At 42.0% G+C, this 21039-nt stretch overlaps 1 protein-coding gene across 1 annotated transcript in view; it reads right to left on the minus strand.

Moving 5' to 3' along the window:
• Positions 1-21039, minus strand: part of VWA3B (von Willebrand factor A domain containing 3B) — a gene marked incomplete at its 3' end in the record, with an annotated part of 132266 nt that extends 111227 nt beyond the window's left edge. Inside the window, exons 1-4 of the mRNA XM_081100670.1 lie at positions 20037-21039; positions 8188-8282; positions 6888-7138; positions 4788-4947 (exon numbers count right to left, since the gene is read on the minus strand). Of these exons, the coding sequence (XP_080956796.1) occupies positions 4788-4947; positions 6888-7138; positions 8188-8282; positions 20037-20232 (702 nt within the window). The 5' untranslated portion in view covers positions 20233-21039. The remainder of the gene's footprint in view (positions 1-4787; positions 4948-6887; positions 7139-8187; positions 8283-20036) is intronic.

A 21039-nucleotide genomic window follows, 5' to 3' on the forward strand; every position in this document is an offset into this window, starting at 1 on the left:
TTTCTGGCCGGCTCTCAGGTATCCGAGCTACATGCTTCCCACGTGGCCGCCTGTCCCGCCCCTCCCCCTGCCCCCTGCCTTTCTGCCTCACCGGTCTGCTCTCATAAGACACTGAGAAGAACAGAGGAGAATAATACGCTGCCTACCACCAGCCTCTCCCCAAACTGGCCAAATGCCCTTTACAGTGAAATGGCTCTGGGGCCATCTGCTATTTGGGACAATAAGTTAACATGAATTATTTTGCACAGCAGTCCTGTGGGGTATGAATTATCCTCATGCCCAGTTTACAGATGCAGAACCTGAGGCCTGGACAGGTGAACTGACCTGGTCTTGCAGCTAGTACACCCAGGCTGCCTGACCCCGTGAGCCGCTGTCCTTGCTTACAACCACCTCACTCTGTCGCCTCTTCATGGCAAGGCTGCCCGCCTACTGGAGGTGAAGGTGAGCTCCCAGCACTGTGAAAGCAAGATCATGGACACCAAGAGGCCAGAGGCCAGGCACCCTTCTCACTTCCTTAGCTTCCACACCGTCCGAGGCTCCGACCACCAGCTGTCAGTCACTGACCAAAGTTGAGTCCAGGAGGTCGTCTGATTCAGGGATTTATCTCCCCGGGAACCCTCCCCCGCACCGAGCACCTCCAAGCTCCCCGGGGCAGGCCCGGCTGGGGCAGGGGCAGCCAGGACCAGGGGAGCTTCCTCACTGACCTGCACTTCCCTTCGTGCCAATCTCATTGAATCTGATAACACAAGACCTGGAAAATGTGTGGGTTACATTCAGCTATTTCCTGCGTCACAAACTCTTGCCACTTTTTACTGCATAGAATAGGGCGGAGCTTTTCTGTTTCACTAAAAATGTCTTGTTCTGCCTGGGCCAATGTCCACAGCTTCCCGCGGCAACTGCATCTGCCAGCCAAGGAGTCCTCCGCAGCCTCCCAGCCACAGGCCTGGGGGGAAGAAGGACCAGCCCCAAGAGGCTGCCTCCTGACTCCGCGAGGCTCTCCCGGTCAGAGCCCCGAGGCCTCTGGGTCTGAAAATCCCCGCTCCGCAAGGAAGCAACAGTGACAGTCGACCCCATCAGCATGGCGAGGTCTGGCAACACTTTCTCGTTCATCATACAACTTTGGCCACTTCAACAGTTTTGACCAACCTGGACCTTGAGTGGAACTTCCAGATCCTCCCTGGCCTGTGGCAGCCCTTTCCTGGAGCAGCAATTTTGGTTTTCTGATTCTCCTACTGGCAGGAACTAATCAGTTCACGTCTCAGATCTGCCCTAACACCCTGACCACCACCAACTTTCGGGACTCCCGGGCTTCCGGGTCCCTGTGTCCACCCGCCATCCCTATCAATCACAGAGGCTCAGCAATTTCGCCTGCCTGGTCCCACGCAGACCACCTCTCTTCACTTCAAAAAACTCAAATATGCACCCTCGGTTGGGGAGGGGACTCTCTTAGACCACATCTAGCCCCCAAGCCCAGGAATACCAGCACTGCCCTGGCGTGTGACTCAGTTGGTGGAGCGCCACCCTGTGCACTGAAAGGTTGCCGGTTTGGTTCCCGGTCAGGGCACTGCCCAGGTTGTGGGCTTGATCTCCAGTAGGAGTGCCTGTGGGAGGCAACCGATCCATGTTTCTCTCTCCCATCAATGTTTTCCTCTCCTCTCCCTTCCTTTCTCTCTAAAAGTCAATAAAAAAAAGCATTTAAAAAAAGAATATCAACATTATTTCCTTCCTATTCCTTCAATGCTCATCAAAGACTTAGCGAGCCCTTGCCAGGCACTGCCACTGCTAGGGACACAGAGGTGAGATCTGATGCCTGTGTGCATCTCTGAAGGAAGTAAATGGAATGCCTGAGGTGGCCCCTCCTTGTCTACTGCCCAGTGGGGGCTCCTATGGAATCACGGGGGTCTGTCTCCCATTCACCCACTTAGCCGTCCAGTAAAAGGGTAGACACATTTGTGCCTGTCAGTGGATGGAGAGAGGCTGAGAGAACACAGAACAGGAGCCCCTGGGAGGTGGCCGCAATGAAAGCAGGGGCAGGGCCCCTGGTTAGCTTCTCAGGCAGCCAAGATCACCAGTCTTTCCTTCCTAACATGTCCTGGGCCAGCAGGCCTTCTGGGGCCCTGCACCTCGTCCTCCTCCTCAAGACCGAGCAACTACCAACTTCCGAGAGACGTGTGCAGGGTTCTGACCGCAGTGTGCCACAGGGCAGAGCCCTGAGCCGGACAGCACACCTGGGCCTGAGGGCGATGCCAGCCCCTCTAGACTGCGGAATCCCTCCAGCACCCCAGGCTCCCCTGCCCATGAGCCAGGACTTCCCCCCAGGACACTTCAGTACTTCACCCATGTACAGTGCTCTTCGCCTGCCATGGTGAGAGATGTAAGCCCACCCTCTGCCCGGCTCCTCTGGGCTTGAAGGCTCATGCTCATCCCGCTGCTCAATCTTCCTGGCCTGTCTGCGGCGACAGAGCCCAGTCTGGAGGAGGCCAGGGCCTCTGAACATTCTCCCTCCCCGTAACCACGCACACGGGACACCCTCCCTTCTCATGTGGACCCGACACAAAAACCCAACCTCCGAGTACGTCTCTGGACACAAGACAATGCTCACTTTCTTGGTTCCTCTCAGGACTCTCTTCTGGGAGATGCTAACCCCAAGCAGGTTCGCATCAGTAGGAAAAGTCTGGGTGTTTAGCTTTATTGTTCAAGTTTCTTAAGCCCTAATCTTTTCCAGTCATAGCAAACGGCAGCAACATGGATGAGTTTGAAACTCACCGGGGTGGACTGAGTTTCACAGAGCAGGGGGCCCATTCCCTCCCCACCCCACCCTACACACACATGCGAGCTTTGCTTTACTCCTCATAAAGCATAAGGCTTGGCAGTTTCATTTACAGAATTTCCCTTGGGACCACAACCAAGCAAAGCGCTAGGTGGAGGGGCCACCTGTCTAATGCACTTCGCAGCTGCCATATCCACAGCGTCTCCTCAAGGGTCTTCAGGGGGCATTTGATGGTCAGTGCGTGTGGGCTTCTCTCTGGCTTCTTCCCCTTCTGGACTTCCCTGGAACTCACTGAAATGTCCCTTATTCCCTGCGCTGCGATGAAGCCCAGAGGAAGGAGAGGCACAAACCAGAGCAAGTAAAACAGAAAACCAAGGTCGCGGGGAAATCTTGCAGTCAAGCTGTCAGTCAGCGGTGAGAAGGGCAGCCAGGTGAACAAAGAAGAAAACACCCCTGAGGGCGCGTGTGCGTGTACACACACACACACACACACACACACACACACACACACACGCCTGTGAAACGTCCCATTTCTTGAATGCTAATTACAATGTCCAGACACTTGAAATTTTACAGATGTTAAGACAAACTTGAAAGGCCAAAGAACAAAGTAGGTTGTATTTTGTTCTTCTTTAATGGGAAACATTTGCTCTTCTGGCTTCGTGAGGATAAACACTGTGTTTCCAATGTCCAACCGTCCTCCTCAGTGTCCATAAGCACAGCCTGGTGACCACTGAGGACTGCCCTTTCAAGGTGCCAGCCAGCACAGGGCCTTCTAGCCCAAGAAAGGACTTCTTTTTTTTTTTTTAATATATTTTATTGATTTTTTACAGAGAGGAAGGGAGAGAGATAGAGAGCTAGAAACATCGATGAGAGAGAAACATCGATCAGCTGCCTCCTGTACACCCCCTACTGGGGATGTGCCCGCAACCCAGGTACATGCCCTCGGCCGGAATCGAACCTGGGACCTCTCAGTCCACAGGCCGACGCTCTATCCACTGAGCCAAACCGGTTTCGGCAAGAAAGGACTTCTTAATGCAGCAGAATAAAGCTTGAAATCTATAAAATTCCCCAGCTTCCAGGGTTGGAAAGCAATTAAATGTTAATATTAATTAATAGGTATTAATTAAGTAGCTGTATCTCAAAGGAAGGGGACCCACCCCCACGCAGGGAGTTGAGGCGGGTCAAAGGACCCACCTGCCCAGAGGACTTCCTCTCTGGCTTGCACTAACGCTTGACAGTCCCACCCTTAGAGTCACTCACAAAAACACACATCCTTGTGGCTGAAAGACACATAAAACACCACCATTAATCACTTCTTCCAGATAAATCTTTATTTCCAAAAGGTCACTATCAAAATGTGTAAATGTGAATACATTCACATTTGAAAATGGATGAATCATTGGCATGGATGTACATCACCTTGGAAAGCACATGACAGACCCATTTGTGAGAAGGGGAAGTGGGAAAGCTTCAGAACATGGGTGTGGGGGAAGCCCTACTTCCTCATCGAAGGGTGCTATGAGGACTCTTCCAACCTCTCCTCCCATAAGAGTTGCCTGATTCATCTAATTGTCAGGAGAGCAAGAGTGGAATTAAAGTGTTAGAGATGCAGAACCAGGTCCTAACACCCTGTCCTTCCTCGATGCTCAGGGGCTCTGAGCAGCATGTGGCTCTCCTATTAGCGGCTAAATGAGGGTCGACCCCAATCACCCCACCAGAGGAGCCCAGAGGACAGGTGTTAGGGAGTCTCATTTTAGTTGGTCCAGCTCTGCCATCACCAAAGCTGTGATTTTGATCCCTGTCTGGGGCTTGTCACTCTGTCTCACTTGGTTCCAAATTCAGAGGAGAATAGGATTAAGATTTATGGGGCTCTTCAGTGCCAATGAGGCAGCCTCTGTGGGATGCCCCTGGGAAGGGACTCGGATCAGCTGAACAGCAGTATGAGGATACCGAGGTGAGACATAAGCCTGAAGCCGCCTTCGGGACTGGGGGCCAGCCCTGGATACACACTTACAGTTCTGTCTTTCCCCGCTTCCTGCAGAGCGTCCAGGCGGCTAGCCTGGCTCAGAGCCTGCTCGAAGGTCAGTTTCTCCACCCAGCTGATGGCGGCAGCTATGGATTGTTCCATCGCAGGAGCAGCATTCTCCTGCCATTTCACAGGCTCTCGGGAAGCCCTGAAAGGAATCGCATGGGGCTGTCACCGGCAGCGGCCAACAACAGCTGTCAGCCCTCAGTCTCACAGTCCTGAGCAGCAGCCACCTAACATCAGCACTGACAGAAAGACAGGCAGCTCCCAGCCTCTGAAAGAGGTTTCCGAAGCACCATTACCTTCCACCAGCTGTGCTGACTTGGGAAAACAATGTTTATGGAGAACAGAGAATTTCAAACATTATAAAGTAGATTAAAATTATTGAGGAAGTGCCCTAGCTAGTTAGGCTCAGTGGGTAGAGCATCGGCCTATGGACTGAAGGGTCCCAGGTCAATTCTGGTTAAGGGCACATGCCCAGATTGTAGGCTTGATCCCCAGTAGGGGGCATGCAGGAGGCAGCCGATCAATTCTTTCTCATCATTGATGTTTCTATCTCTCTCTCTTTCTCTCCCTTCCTCTCTAAAATCAATAAAAATATATTTTAAAAAATTATTGAGGAAGTTATTTTTATAAACAGGCAGGTTTATATGAACTGTCTTCTATTGCTAGTAAATTTATAAGGATTCACAGCATTCAGACTTGCAAATTAGCAACAATTTTATTACTATAAAATTCTGGTTCTTTTATTACATTGTTTTCATTGTTCTGAAAGAATCCCATCAATGTATTTTTGGATTAAAAATAGTTTTGTTCTGCCTGACTGGTGTTGCTCAGTGGTTGAGCATCGACCTATGCACCAGGAAGGCAGCGGTTCGATTCCCAGTTAGGGCTCAATCCCCAGTAGGGGGCGTACAGGAGACAGCCAATCGATATTAATGTTTCTCTCTCATTCATGTTTCTATCTCTCCCTCTCTTTCTCTCTCTAAAAAAAACAAAACAATAAAAATATACTTTATAAAAAATAGTATTGTTCTGAGCTCAACAGAGCGTTAAGTCTTTAAAATTTATTAAATCATTTTGATTTCAAAAACAGCCATTTGAATGTATTTATCTCCATGTTTATAATCCAGTGACCTATATGAATCATATGAATTTATGAGTATAAGAATGATGTGAAACATGGCTTCAATGAACCTCCAGAGACAGAGGCTGCCACACACATGTGTCACCAGGGCGGCTTCTCGGTAGAGAATCTGGCCGCGTGGCCCATACGCTAGAGCATTTCCAAGAAAGGTACAGTGTGGTAGACTTAAGCACTTATTTCCCTCAATATACCTGTGACAGGAACAGGAACATTGGGTAGGACATGATTAGGCAGCATCCCCAAAGATGTCATCTATTTAGCGAAAAGTATTTTATTTTTAAAAAGGAAAAACTCAGTGTATTAACCAATGTCATCCCAATAAATTCAATTAAAAAAGAAAAGAAAAACTGAGGTAGATGCCCCCCTTCCAGGTGCTTCTTGTCGGGGAGGTGCAGCCACTGTTCCCCATGGGAAGTTGGCCTGCCGTCCAAATCCTCTCAAATCCAAGAGTCTATGGATGACTGACTGCGAAAGCCCCGAAATACTGGAGATTCTGTAAAGCCAGCCACCTGCTGCTCTGATTCAGGGTGAACTTATGGAGAGGTCAACTTGAGTTGCGAGCTCAGTCTGAAAACCAGGGAAATTTGCGACGAGTTTAAATTCACTATCCAAGCTAAATTCTAAAATGAGTGAAGGGATTTTTACTCAATATCATTCATATGCTTATATTTTTTCATCTTGCCATGCATTGAAGAAAAGTGTGTTTCTAAATCTCTCCTAATCTGAAAACTAAAATACCCAGTGCAAAGCAGATAAGTTTTCTGAGATATTCATTGTGGGTTCTCTGCTGGAAGTCTATATTCTAGGGAAATTACAAAATTACATCCTCTCCCTCCCGCCCCCTCAAAGAGCTAACTATGCTAGTTACGCTGCTTAACTCCACAGGAATGAAAACTGCCTATGAGGTTCCACGGAAGCACCCGTGCCCAGGGGACGCTCACCGTATGATGTTGAACTTGGCTATGAGGGCCACCTGCTCCTCGAGGACCATGGTTAGGGCGTCTTGGCACAGACGGAGCTCCTCCTCCCGCATGCCACCCAAATCCAGCACTATGGTGACGCACTGTTCCAAGATGACGCCAAACACCTGCCGGCTCCTGCTGGTGAGCCAGTTTATCCGCTGCTCATAGCTCTCCACCGCTTGTTTTAAATGTTCCACAAATTGACAGATCAGTTCTGATTTAGCTGTCAGCTTAATGGGATTTAATTAATTAATTAATTGTTGGAATAAATAAATAAATAACGAGGATACCAAAATAAGTCACCTGAACCACAGTGCAGCCAGGAACAACAGGGCCCAGAGCCGAGGCCCCTGCCGTCAAGAACTGCATTCATAACAATTTTGTAGATGACCTCCAACCCCCACACAATCCAAAAGGAAGGGGTCTAGTCTTGCAGCTAAAAACCTGTGGCTGATTCCCCACAGGAGAAAAGATGATCACGTGTTATTATTCTTTTAAAAGATCTATTTCTAGATCATGTTTTATCTTTACAGTTACAGAATAACCATTACCAGAAAATTTCCAGGGGCACTTTTAAGAAAGTAAGGAGGAATAAAAAGGGAGAAGCTTATTTTTATAAGCCTCACTAAAAAGTTTTCCTCACTACAACATGCCAACAATATTTCTGTAAATGCGTCTAGCCACGCCAGCACACCTGCCGGCTTCCTCCAAGGATGCTGCGCCGGCGACTGTCCTCCTGCTCAGACCTCTATCCTGTGTCCTCTGTCTCTCAGCCCTGGCTCCCCTGCATCTGGATCACCTGGTCACCTACAGCCGCCACCAACACCCATTGGGGCCGTCACTGAAAGGTGACAGATGCTTGCGGGCCATTTCTTGCACACACAAACCATCATCCACACAGACCAGGCAGTCGCGCAAGGCCTTTCGGGGTGTAAGGTGGTGGGAGACATGGGAAAGGAATAAGAAAAAAATTATACTTATTCTGTGAAGAATCAAAATTTTAAAGATCTGGTACCTTTGAAAAACTTCAACAACTCTCAGAACACTTCCAAGTACCTAAACTGTCTTTTGAACATACCATGTACCAGGGAATTCCACAGTTTCTTGCCTTGGCTCACACTGTCCCGTCTGTCTTAAACTCCTTTCCTTCCCCATCCCCTTGTCCCTCAAATTTATCCTCAAGCTCCGGCATCACTGGAAGCAGTGAGCCTCTCTGCATGGGCCACTCCAGACCTCGGCAGTGATCGCAGGGCCTGTCCCTAAGGGGACTCCCACTTACATTGTATGCTGTGCCATCCTCCGCTCTGTAGACCCGTGGGAATAGTCCGTCAGCATACCGGGAAGCCACAAATCTCCCCAGAGAAGTCACATAAGCTGCATTTTCAAAAAAAACCACAGCCATCAAAATGGTGCATTATTAACACTTATTCTTATTTCAAAATGCTTTTCTCTAACACCATTCAGATCCCCAGTGACAGCTACACGCTGTGATGCTTTGCATTCTGAAGTATTTCTGGGTGCTAAAATGTAATTGCTTATGACATGGTAATCCTTTAATACATGAATGAATGAGGAGGAAAACGGGATTTGCTTTTTGGTTTCCTGATTCGTTTGTCCAGGATGATTAAGTCAGAGGTCAACAAGAAAACATAGGAATTGTGTTTAATTTTTCAAAACTTTTATTCAGGACTTGGACTTGTTTTCAGAGTTTTAAAAATTAAACTCAGATATTGTCCATTGTTCTCTCCAGTGGGGGTTCATGAATAGATGAGTGAATGAAGCAAGCGGGTAATGGGTTCAGAATACTCACACAGAGTTCAAAACCACAAGATTTATCAGATTATGTGCTCCACTGTTCAGTGTCTGTTGCACAAACACATTGAGCACCCACCACGTGATACACACAGTGCTCACGGAATGGGAATACAATGCTGCCTAAAACATTTTATCCTTCATGGGACAGGAGGCTACAGAAAGGTTTCAAGGACTAACTCTGAGTTGCAGGACAGAAGGTGAGGCAAGGCTTCCCAGAGATGTTCTTATTGTGATGATTGCTTTATTGCTGTTGTTGTTAAGTTCCCACGATAGAAGAGAATGGTGGTACTCTCAGGCCTAGCATGTCCTACTCCCTGCCTCTCTTGGAAAGGCAGAAAGGGCAAGGCTGGATTTTACAGCTTCCCTGGCCAGGCTTGGTCCCAAATCAGGGGTGAGAAAATTTACAAGACTTGCAGCTCAATGTTCATAATAGTAAAGAGTAAAGAATGAGCTATTGAATTCCATCAGCAATAACTTCAATCATGTGGACAAAAAAGGGGCCACATACCAACCCTGACAAGCGCAGGGAAGGCCTGCATAGCAGGTCTACAAACTCAGAGACCGAAAGTAACTACACAGGATGCTCTGAAACTAACACTTCCTAACTGAGAGCGAGCTGTGGTGAGTAGTCACGTCCTAGGTCAGTGTTTTCCTTGACAAAGGTCAATCTTTACCTTAACGGAGACTGTCCACTGTCTTTTTACATCTATTATAGCATACCTTTAGAATGTCAGAGTAGTCCCCTTTTTTCCAGACCCCCTGGAGTACAATCTCCAACTAAGAAGGGACCACGGAATTTCTCATTGTTACCTTGCTGCCTAAATACCATCTCCATGTGCTACTAATGTTAACTATCCTAGACCCACCATGCAAAAAAGTATGCCTCTCTCCATTTTACTTTTTATAAGGCCCAGAGATTTCCCACATTGCTTCCTGCTGCCTCCACAATGTTCCAACAATAGATTTCACGTAGCACCCCGTACATCTCCTTCTTTGATTGTAATATATAAAATAAGATGTAGCTCTAAACGGTTTGGCTCAGTGGATACAGCGTCAGCCTGTGGACCGAAGGGTCCCAGGTTCGATTCTGGTCAAGGACATGTACCTCAGTTGCAGGCTCCTCCCAGGCCTGGGGCCTGGTTGGAGCGCATGCAGGAGGCAACCAATCAATGTGTTTCTATAACATCGATGTTTCTCTCTGTCTTTCCCTCTCTCTTCCACTCTCTCTAAAGATCTATGGGAAAATACCTTTGGGTAAGGATTTAAAAAAGAAAAAAGAAAAGAAAAAGGAGAGAGAGAGAGAGAGAGAGAGAGAGAGAGAGAGAGAGAGAGAGAGAGAGAGATAGATATTATTAAAGGAATTTGTAAAAAAATAAATAATAATAAATAAATAAAATACACTGTAAAGTGACTATCCTCTGTAGCATTTTCTCAATCCGTTGAGATTTTGCTTCCAAGAAAGTGTCATCAATTTGGCTAATAAACTCATAAATATTCTCTACAGGTTTGGACGTTTCTTACATTGTCAACACTCAAACCTCTCAAACTCTAAAATCTCTGTTTCCAAGAATTCAATTTCTTAACTGACACTGATAGAGCAACTTCAAATCACCGACAATACTCTCTCTTTACTTAAGACATTTACCTGGGATGAGGAAAGAGTACTGTTTTGGGGGGACTGAAGGAGATGAGCCTACAGGAGACTATAAACTGCAATTGCTAGTTAAAATGTGAGGCATTGTGAATTCTGCATCTAGCAATGGTGAATTTTATAGGCAAATCCTCACAGAGAAAAAAGTATTCACTCAGAAAAAAATGTAAAAATAGCTACTTGAAGGTACTAGAGAGCAGTCAAGAACAGGCAGAAACTAGATTGGCATTCATCCTTGAAAGAAGGCAATCGGTGAGCTTGTCACAGGGAGGACAGAGTTTGCAGTTTGAGTCCAACCAAGTTAACTATCTGCTAAAATAAGAATCAGCTCTCCACACATCAAGTGATGAATGGATCGACTGTGATATATCCATACCATTCATCTCCTTATATTATTTGGCCATAAAAAGGAATAAAGTACTGATTCATGCTACAACATTGATAAGTCTTAAAAACATTATGTTAAGTGAAAGAAGCCAATCACAAAAAACCACATTATATGATTCATGTATATGAACTCTCCAGAACAAGCAAATCTATAGACATAAAGTAGATTGCTTTGGGTTGGCAGTTGAGGGATAGGTTGGGTAGATAAGGAGTACCAGGTTTCTTTCTAAGATGATGAAAATGTCCTAAAGTTGACTGTTGTTATAGTGGCCCATACCTATGAATATATTAAAAAGGCTGAATATGCCGAAGCAATATCTTCACCGATACAGCTCCTAGAGCGATGAAAACTAAAGAGAAAATAAACAAATGGGACTACATCAAAATAAAAATCTTCTGCACAGCAAAAGAAACCATCAACAAAATAACAAGAAAGCCCACTGCAGGGGAAAACATATTTGCCAATCTTATCACCGATAAGGGTTTAATCTCCAACATTTACAGGGAACTCATACAACTTAACAAAAGGAAGATAAACAACCCAATCAAAAAATGGGCAATGGACCTAAATAGATACTTTTCAAAAGAGGACATACAGAAGGCCAAGAAACATATGAAAACATGCTCAAAGTCACTAATCATCTGAGAGATACCTGTTAGAATGGCTATCATCAACAAATCAACAAACGACAAGTGCTGGCAAAGATGCGCAGAAAAAGGAACCCTCGTGCACTGCTAGTGGGAATGCAGACTGGTGCAGCCACTGTGGAGAACAGTATGGAGTTTCCTTAAAAAACTAAAAATGGAACTCCCATTTGACCCAGTGATCCCACTTCTAGGAATATATCCCAAGAAATTAGAAACACCAATCAGAAAGGATACAGGCACTCCTATGTTCATAGCAGCACAATTTACAATAGCTAAGATTTGGAAACAGCCTAAGTGCCCATCAAGAGATGAGTGGATTACAAAACTGTGGTACATCTACACAATGGAATACTATGCTGCTGTAAAAAGGAAGGAACTCGTACCGTTTGCAACAGCATGGATGGACCTGGAGAGCATTATGTAAGCGAAATAAATCAGGTGGAGAAAGATAAATATCACATGAGCTCACTCATTTGTGGAATATAATGAAAACATAAACTGATGAACCAAAACAGATGCAGAGTCAGAGAAGCCTTGATCAGACCGTCAAACCTCAGAGGGAAGGCAGGGGAGGGTGGGGATAAAAGGGAGAGATCAACTAAAGGACTTGTTTGCATGCATATGAGCATAACCAATGGACACAGACACCAGGGGGATGAGAGCATGAGCGGGGGGGGGCGGGGGGGGGGAAGTGGGGAGGCAATGGGGGGATAAGGACACATATGTAATACCTTAATCAATAAAGAAAATAAAAATTAAAAAAAATGTTTTTAATGCTCAATTGTACACTTTAAATGGGTGAATGGTATAGTATGTGAATTACATCTCAATAAAACTGTTATTTTAAAAAGTAGAAATGAGAATCTAAGTATTTTCTACTGAAACAGACATTAAAAAGATTTTAAATGTAAAACAATGCCACCCTTACTGAAATTTTTGTTTTAGAAAATATACTTATTTTTCTTAAAAATGTTATGTTGGGTTTGTTACTTTTAAATGAATTAATAAATATTTTTTTAAATTTTTAGTCTTAACTTCCAATATGGTAATTATCAATAGATATAAAATATTCAAATTCTTAGATTAAAAAGAAGGGTATAATATGAAAGTATGTAAAGGAAATGTAATGAATTGAATAAAGAAATATCATTAAAAACATTTACATACTGGCAGTAGGTAATCTATTCTAATGAAAATGGCTTTCTCATGGAAATCACAGAGGCCAGAAGGAAGTGGCACAATGTTTTTTAAGTGCTAAAAGAATAGAACTATCTACCCTAAATCTTACCCATGGAGAGATTATTCTTCAGGAATGATGGAGAAATAAAGACATTGTCAGACAAGAAACTAAAAAGATTTGTTACTAACAGAGCTGCTTTTAAAAAAATAATAAAGGAAATTCTATAAACAGGGAAGAAAATAATAAAAAAAGGAACTTGAAACATCAGAAAGAACATAGTAAGCATAAATATGGATAAATACAATAGCCGTTCTCAAGTTTTCTAAATTGTTTGGTTGTTGAATCAAAAATTAGAGCAGAGTCTAATGTTATTCTCAGAGTATGAAAAGAAAATAATAAATTATATTATAAATGGGCAGAGTAAAGATACATAAAGGGAAATATAGTTTCCACTCTTCAATCAAACTGGTAAAATGTTGATACCAGTAGATTTGGATAATTTATGTATTTATAAGGTAATAGCAAGCACAATGACTAAAAATGCTGTAGGAAGAGATATACTTTAAATATACTATAAATAAACAAACACAGGAAATTCTAAAAAATGTTTAAGTAAGCCAAAGGTAGGAAAAAGAAAATAAATGGAAAACATAAAACAAAAAAATAAATAGTAGACAAGGCCTAACACAGCAAAAATTACATTCAATGTAAACTGTCTAAATACAACAATTAAAAGAGACTGGCAAAGAGGATTTTTAAAATGACCCAACAATAGGCTATCTTTAAGAAACTTGCTTCAAATATGATATATGTAAATAGTAAAAATATAAATCATATAAGTATTAATAAAAAGAAAGCCGTATTGGCTATATTAATATCAGAAAAGTAAACTATAGAGCAAAAAATATTACTAGAGACAGAACAAGACATTATATAATCATCAAAGTGTCAAGCCACTAGGAAGACAGCAATCCTAAGTATATATACTCCAAACAACCAACTGTAAAATATGGGAAGCAAAAACTGTTGAAACTGAGGAGAAATAGACAAATTCACAATAGTTGGATATTTCAATTGATAGAACAACTAAACAGAAAATCAACAAGAATACTCAACACCACCATCAATAAGCAGGATCTAATCAACATATGTAGAAAACTATACAACAGCAGAAGAATATATTTTACTAGAAGCCGGTGCATGAAAATTCATGCACTGGAGGGGGGTCCCTCAGCCCAGCCTGCCCCCTCTCACAGTCCAGGAGCCCTCAGGGGGCAACCCAGTGATCAGGGGAAAGCGACACCCCATCACACCTCTGCTGCTGCCACTTCCAGCAGTGCAAGCCTCGGCCGGCCCTGGTTACCTGAGTCTCGGGTGGCCCTGGGTGGCTGTGGGGCTGAGGGGACTGGGGGTCTCCGGAGGTGAGCCAGGCCTTGCCACGCGCCTGCCACCCCAGTGGGGCTGAGGGTACTGGGCACCGCCATCCTGTGCTGTGGGCACTGCCATCTTTGAGGGCGGGACAGTCAATTAGCATATTACCTCCTTATTGGCTGTGGACACCACCATCTTTTGCGATGGCATGAGGGTCAATTAGCATATTCCTTCTTTATTAGATAAGATTTTCAAGTACCTACAAAATATATACCAGGACAAATCATACCCATGGCTATAAAACAAAGTTCAAAAAATTTAAAATAACTAAAACCAAACACTTATGTGCTCTGCCCACAATGGAAATAAACTAGAAATCAAGAAGGTAACAGGAAACTCTCCAAGCTTTTGGAAATTAAATAACATGTTTTAAAAAATCCATGGGTCAAAGAGGAAGTCTCAGCAGAAGTAAAAATACTTTAAACTGAATAAAAATGATAATAAAACGTATAAAAATTTGAGGGGTACAACTCAAGCATGCCAGAAGGAAAATTTATAGCACTAAATGCTGACAAAATGAGATGAAAAGTCTCAGATCAATAATCTAAGCTCCCACCTACAAAAAGAAGAGCAAAATAAATCCAAAGAAAGCAGAAGGAAATAATCAAGGTCAAGGCAGAAATCAATGAAACTGAACATAAAAATAAGAGAGAAAAATCAAACAAAAAGCTGGTATTTTAATACAATCAAAAAAATTGGCAAACCTCTAGCAGAATGGACAAAGATACATGCCCTGGTCGGTTTGGCCCAGTGGATAGAAGCAGATAGAGTATCGGCCAGAGGACTGAAGGTTCCTGGGTTTGATTCTGGTCAAGGGCACATATCTCAGTTGCAGGCTCAATCCCCCATGGTCCTGGTCAGAGAGCGTGCAGGAGGCAACCAATCTATGTGTCCCTCTCTGTGTCTCTCCCCTTCCCTTCCACTCTCTCTAAAAATCAGTGGGGGAGTATCCTCAGACAAGGATTAATAAGAGAGAGGAGAGAGAAAGAGAGAGAGAGAGAACATGAATTACTGATATCAGGTATGAAACAGGGAATACTAGTATCACTAATGACCCTGCAAACATGAAAAGAATAATGCAATACCACAACTTGACACACATATTAAACGACTTAGATGAAATGAACCAATGCCTCAAAACAAAAACTACTATAACTCACTCAATATGAAATACATCATATGAATAGCCCCATATCTATTAAGGAAATGAACTTGTAATTCAAAACTTCTCCAGAAGAAATCTCCAGGCTTGAGTAGGTTCTCTCAAGAATTCTACTGAGCATATAAAGAAGAATTAACATTCCACACAATATTTTCCAGAAAATAAAAGACACAGAAACACTTCCCAATCCACTCTATGAAGCCAGTATCACCGACACCAAAACCATACAAAGGCAGTATAAAAGAGAAAACTCAAGACCAATATCTGCCATGAATACAGATGCAAAAACCCTTAACACAATACCAGCAAACAGAATTCAGCAATATAAACAACTAGAGGCCCGGTGCACAAAAATTGTGCACTCAGGGGAGGGGGGTCCCTCAGCCTGGCCTGCGCCCTCTTGCAGTCCAGGAGCCCTTGGGGGATGTCCAACTGAAGGCTTAGGCCCGCTCCACACGAGGCATGGGACTAAGCCAGCAGTGGGACATCCTAGTGCAGCCGCGCAGGTGGGAGAAGCTCCCTCCATCACTGCTGTGCTCGCCAGCCATGAGCCTGGCTTCTGGCACACTGACCACCAGGGGGCAGCTTCTGTGTCAAGCGTCTGCCCCCTGGTGGTCAGTGCACATCATAGCAACCGGTAGTTCAGCCGTTCAGTTGATTTGCATATTAGGCTTTTATTATATAGGAGTATACAACATGACCAAGTGGTGTTTATTCTAAGATACAAGGCTGATTCAATATTCAAAAACCAGTCAATATAACCAACCATATTAACATCCTAGGGGAGAAAAATCGAAAGATCCTTTCAAATTTCAACAAGCATTCATGATAAAAACTCTCAGAAAACTAGGAATATAGGGGACCTTCCTCAACTTTATTTTTTTAAAACCTACTGCTAACAAATAGCTGATGGTGAAAGACTAAAAGCTTTCCCCTAAGATCTGAAGTGAGGAAAGGATGCCCACCTTCACTACTGTTATTCAACACAGTTCTAGAAGCTTTAGCCAGCACGAGGCAAGAGAAGAAAATGCAAGACATAGAGATCGGAAATGAAGAATAAAAACTCTCCCTATTTGGAGATAACATCATGGTCTACCTAGAAATATGAAGGAGTTAACAACAGCAGGAAAAAACAAACAAACAAACAAACAAACAAAAAAACTCTCTTAAAATTAATAAGTTAGTTAAGCTCACAGAAGAGCAACATACAAAAATATCAAGCATATTTCTGTATATACTAGCAATGAGCATATGGAAATAAAAATTTTAAATACAGTATCACACTTACAATTGCTCAGAAAATGAAATATTTAGTACAAATCTAATAAAACATGTGTAGGACATATACCAAAAATACAAAACACCTGAATGAAGGAAATCAAAAGGCATACATAAATGGAAAGATATCCAGGTCTAAGATGTCAATTCTCCTTAAATTAAAATAAAGCTTTAATCCGATTCCTATCAAAATCCCAGCAATATTTTTGTAGACATAGACATGGTTATCTAAAAGAAAAGATAATGGAACTAGAGTAGCTAAAACAATTTTGAAAAAGAATAAAGTAGAAGGAATCAGTCTATCCAATTTCAAGACATTCTATATAGTAATAATGTAGTTATAGTAATTAAGGCTATGGTAATAGTAGAGAGATAGACACACAGATGCATAGAACAAAACAGAAAACCCAGAAATAGCCCCATACAGTACAACCAACAAATTGTTAACAAAAATGCAAAAGCAATTCAAAAGAGGAAGAATAGTCTTTTTAAAAAATGATCCTGGAGCAAATGGATATCCATGGTCAAAATAATGAATCTTAAACAGAAATGAACTCAAATTGGCCATGAGCTAAATGTAAGATGTGAACTAAAAAACTTTAGGCGGGAAAGTAGGAGAAATTCTTTGAGACTCAACAAGATCCAAACAAGAAAATAGTCAACAAATGGGACTTCATCAAAATTAAAAACTTTTGCTCTGAGAAACAGAAGTTCTGGATAAAGATAAAGCTAAAGACTAAGAGAATATATCTACAGACCACATATGTGACAAAGGATTCATTTCTAGAATATATAATATATAATATATAATAGACTCTCAAAACTCAACATTTAAAAAAATCTAATTAGAAAATGATGAAAAGACATAAACATTTATTTTACCAAAGATGATAAAGAGCAAATCAGCATATGAAAACATGTTCAACTAAACTAGGCATTGGGGCATTACAGATTAAAGCCACAACAAAATATTACTACACAACTATTGGAATAGCTAAAATTTTTAGATGCTGACACACTAAATGCTGTTATAAAGAGGAAAAGCTATCTTTCATAATTACTAATGTGAGTAGTATAGCCATTTTGAAAAATAGTTTGGCAGTTTCTTAACAAAACATTAAAACATATACTTAACGTACCACCTCACAATTGCATTCCTGGGCATTTATCTCAGAGAAATGAAAGCTTATGTTCTATACAAAAACCTGTAAACAATTGTTCATAGCTTTATTTGTAATAGCCCCAAACTGGAAACTACTCACATGTCTTTTAATGGGTGAGTGGTGAACTGATGGTACATCCATACCATGGAACACTACTCTGCATAAAAAGAAACAAACTATCACCCTGGCCAGTGTGGCTCACGTGGCTGAGCGTCAAAAGGTCACTGGTTCGATTCAAGGTCAGGGCACATTCCCCGATTGCAGGTTCAGTCCCTGGTAGGGATGCCTGGTGAGGCAGCCAATCAGTGTTTCTCTCTCACACCTATGTTTCTCTCTCCCTCTCCTTCTTCCTGGTGGCCACCAGGAGTTAAGGATGCTGGGAGACAGCGGTCTGTATGATGATCAAGGGGTAGCACTGGAAGAGCTTCAGTCAGTCACCCAAACCACTGAAAGTAAGGACATAACCACTGAAAGCATAGTGCAGAAAGGTATACCTAAGCCCATCGAAATTTAAATGGAATTAAATGAAATACTAAAAAATATTCAGTTTCCCCAAAAGAAGGCAGGAAAGGGGAAACAAAGGGTAAAAAAGATGGGACAAATAGAAAACAAAAAGTAAAGTGGGAAACCTAAATTTACATCAATTATTACATTAAAGTAAACAAAACAAAACAAACACTATAATTACAAGATAGAGATCATGAGACTGGGTTAAGGAGGCACAGAGAGAGATTACAGGTAGTTTGAGAGTAAAAGACTATAAAGATGCATGCCATGTGAAAGCTAAGCATGACAAAGCTGTGGTAATTATATTAACATCAAACAAAGTAAATGTCGTCACAAAGGTATGACAATCCCAATGTCTATGCATTTAGAGCTTCCAACTAAACTGACACAACTAAAAGGAGAAAGGGACACATATACTAGACAAAAAAAAAAATCGCTAAAGATACAGAATACTTCTATCATACTATCAACAATCTTGGCTCAATTAACATTTACAAATATTATGTAGAAACTGCATAATACACATTCTTTCCAAGTGTGTATGAAATATTCATCAAGACATATGAGGGGGCCATAAAACAAATCTCAGTAAATTTCCAAAGACTAAAATCTTATGTTCTCTAACTCAACGGAATTAAAATTAGAAATCCAACAAAAATACGGTATCTTTCAAAGTCCTCAACCATTTGGCAATCAAACAATACATTTCTTTTTTAAAAATGAATCAAAGAAAAAAGTCACAAGAAAAAAAAGAAAATATTTTTAACTCACTCATAATAAAAGCATTACCCATCAAGATCTGTGGGATTAAACTAATGCAGCGCTTGAGGAAATACTTACAGCTCTCAATGACTACATCAGAAGAGGAAAAAGGCTTCCAGTTAATTATCTAAGTTTCTACCTTCAGTTAAACTCAAAGTAAGTAGAAGAAAATCAATAACAAAGATCAAAGCTAATATAAATGAAATAGAAAACAAAAAGTAGAAAAAAAATCAACAAAGCCCATATTTGGTCCTTTGAAAAGAGTTGTGATATACCACTAACAAAACCTGTCCTGAAAAATTGAGAGAAACACAAATTATCAATATCAATGGTGAAAGAGGTGACATCTCTACAGACTCCACAGGCATTAAAAAAATGTTAAGGGAATATTATGAACAGTGTTTTGCCAATATATTTTTTTTAAACACACTGATAAAATGAACAAACTCCTTGAAAAACACACCTTCCCAAATGACCATGATGAAACAGAAAAATATGAATAGCTCTATGTCTACTACAGAAATTGAATTTCTTATCAAACTTTTCCTACAAACAAAACTCTAGGCTCAAATAAGTTTCACTGCTGAGTTCTATCAAACAGTTAAAGAAGAAATAGTGCCAATCATATATATATATATATATACAAACAACATCAGAACATAGAGGAGTAAATATTTCCAAATAATTTTATAAGGTTAGTATAATCCACTACCCTCACACATTGCCATACTCACTGCTGGAGGGCAGTACTCGTAGGAGTTAATAACCAACATTCAAGCCAATGCATTTAGAAAAAAAATTAGACTACAATGCAAGGAAGGCCACCACAGGAAAACAGCACCCTCTCCCTGAAACTACACATCACTACTGACCTCCCTCCAAAAGGGGTTAAATACACATCCCAGGGGATAAATACAAAAAATTTATATTTCACCTTTCAAAGAAGAAAGAAGGAAATTAAGCATTACCAATATTTAGTATGCAGATTAACAAATGTACATCTATATAATACTCATATATTGGGGGTGCCAACGTTTTTTTACCCGCAAGGAAGTGAGTTCAAAACAAGCTCAGAGATCCGTGGTTCTTCAGGCAGCGAGCTAAACTGGGTTTTCCAGCCAGCATCGCTCTGTGGGTACTCTACCTTCACAGTGTGGAAATCCGATTTGTGACAAAATCTGTTTCAAGTTCAATTTGTTGCTCTTTAGCCCATGCAGTTGGAGCCATTCCTTGGATGAGATGAGACTCTGCTTGGCCACGTCTGTGTTGGTGTTGCTCTGTCCCGCTTGCCTCCGAAGCTGCTGCTCAGCGATGGTAGAAGATGAGCTTGATATCTCCATCTCTGTGTTAGGACCTAAGTCACAGGGGCCTCCTGTAAAGGCAACTGTCAAACTCAGACTTCCTGAAAACTTGGAAACAATATAATATCAACAGAGGATTGGTTTGAAATAAATTACAGTACATCCATGAAGTGGAATTCTGTCTACCAGTTAAAAATTACAATACAGCCCTGGCCGGTGTGGCTCAGTTGCTGGGGCATTGATTCCTCATTAGCCAGGTTTCAGGCTCGATCCCCAGAGGGGGCATACAGGAAGCAGCCGATTGATGTTATGCTCTCACGTGGATGCTTCTCTCTTCTCCTTTCCCCTCTCTCTAAAAATCAATAAACTATTCTTAGAAAAAACAAACACAGAAAACACTGTGTTAGTGCTTCTCCAACCTTTAAACAAATTATCATACAGATGTATATTTGTTGGAAAAGAAGATATCTACATATACTGCTAAAAGATATCCATAAAATTCAACATCCATAGGTAGGTACTCATACACACACATAGAAAAACATTTAGAAAGATATATGCTAAGCGGCTTATAGTAGTTTTCTGTGTGGTGAGAGTGTGTGGGGCTTGTGCCTTTTCTACGTTGCTTGAATTTTTGCATAATTTAAAGGTTTCTAAAACAACATTTCTTTTTATAATCAGAAAAATACAAAGGTCTTCCATTTTGGAAAATAAATAATAATCACTCCTGAACCTTCATTACACATCAGTATTCCAATTATAATCATATGCATCCAAAGAAGGTACAGAGGATGAATCCCTGAGAGGAAACACAGTTCTGCATGTGGAGTGGCCACCTGCGAGCTA

This window comes from Myotis nattereri, assembly GCF_964212035.1.
Source record: "Myotis nattereri genome assembly, chromosome: 10".
NCBI lineage: Eukaryota > Metazoa > Chordata > Mammalia > Chiroptera > Vespertilionidae > Myotis > Myotis nattereri.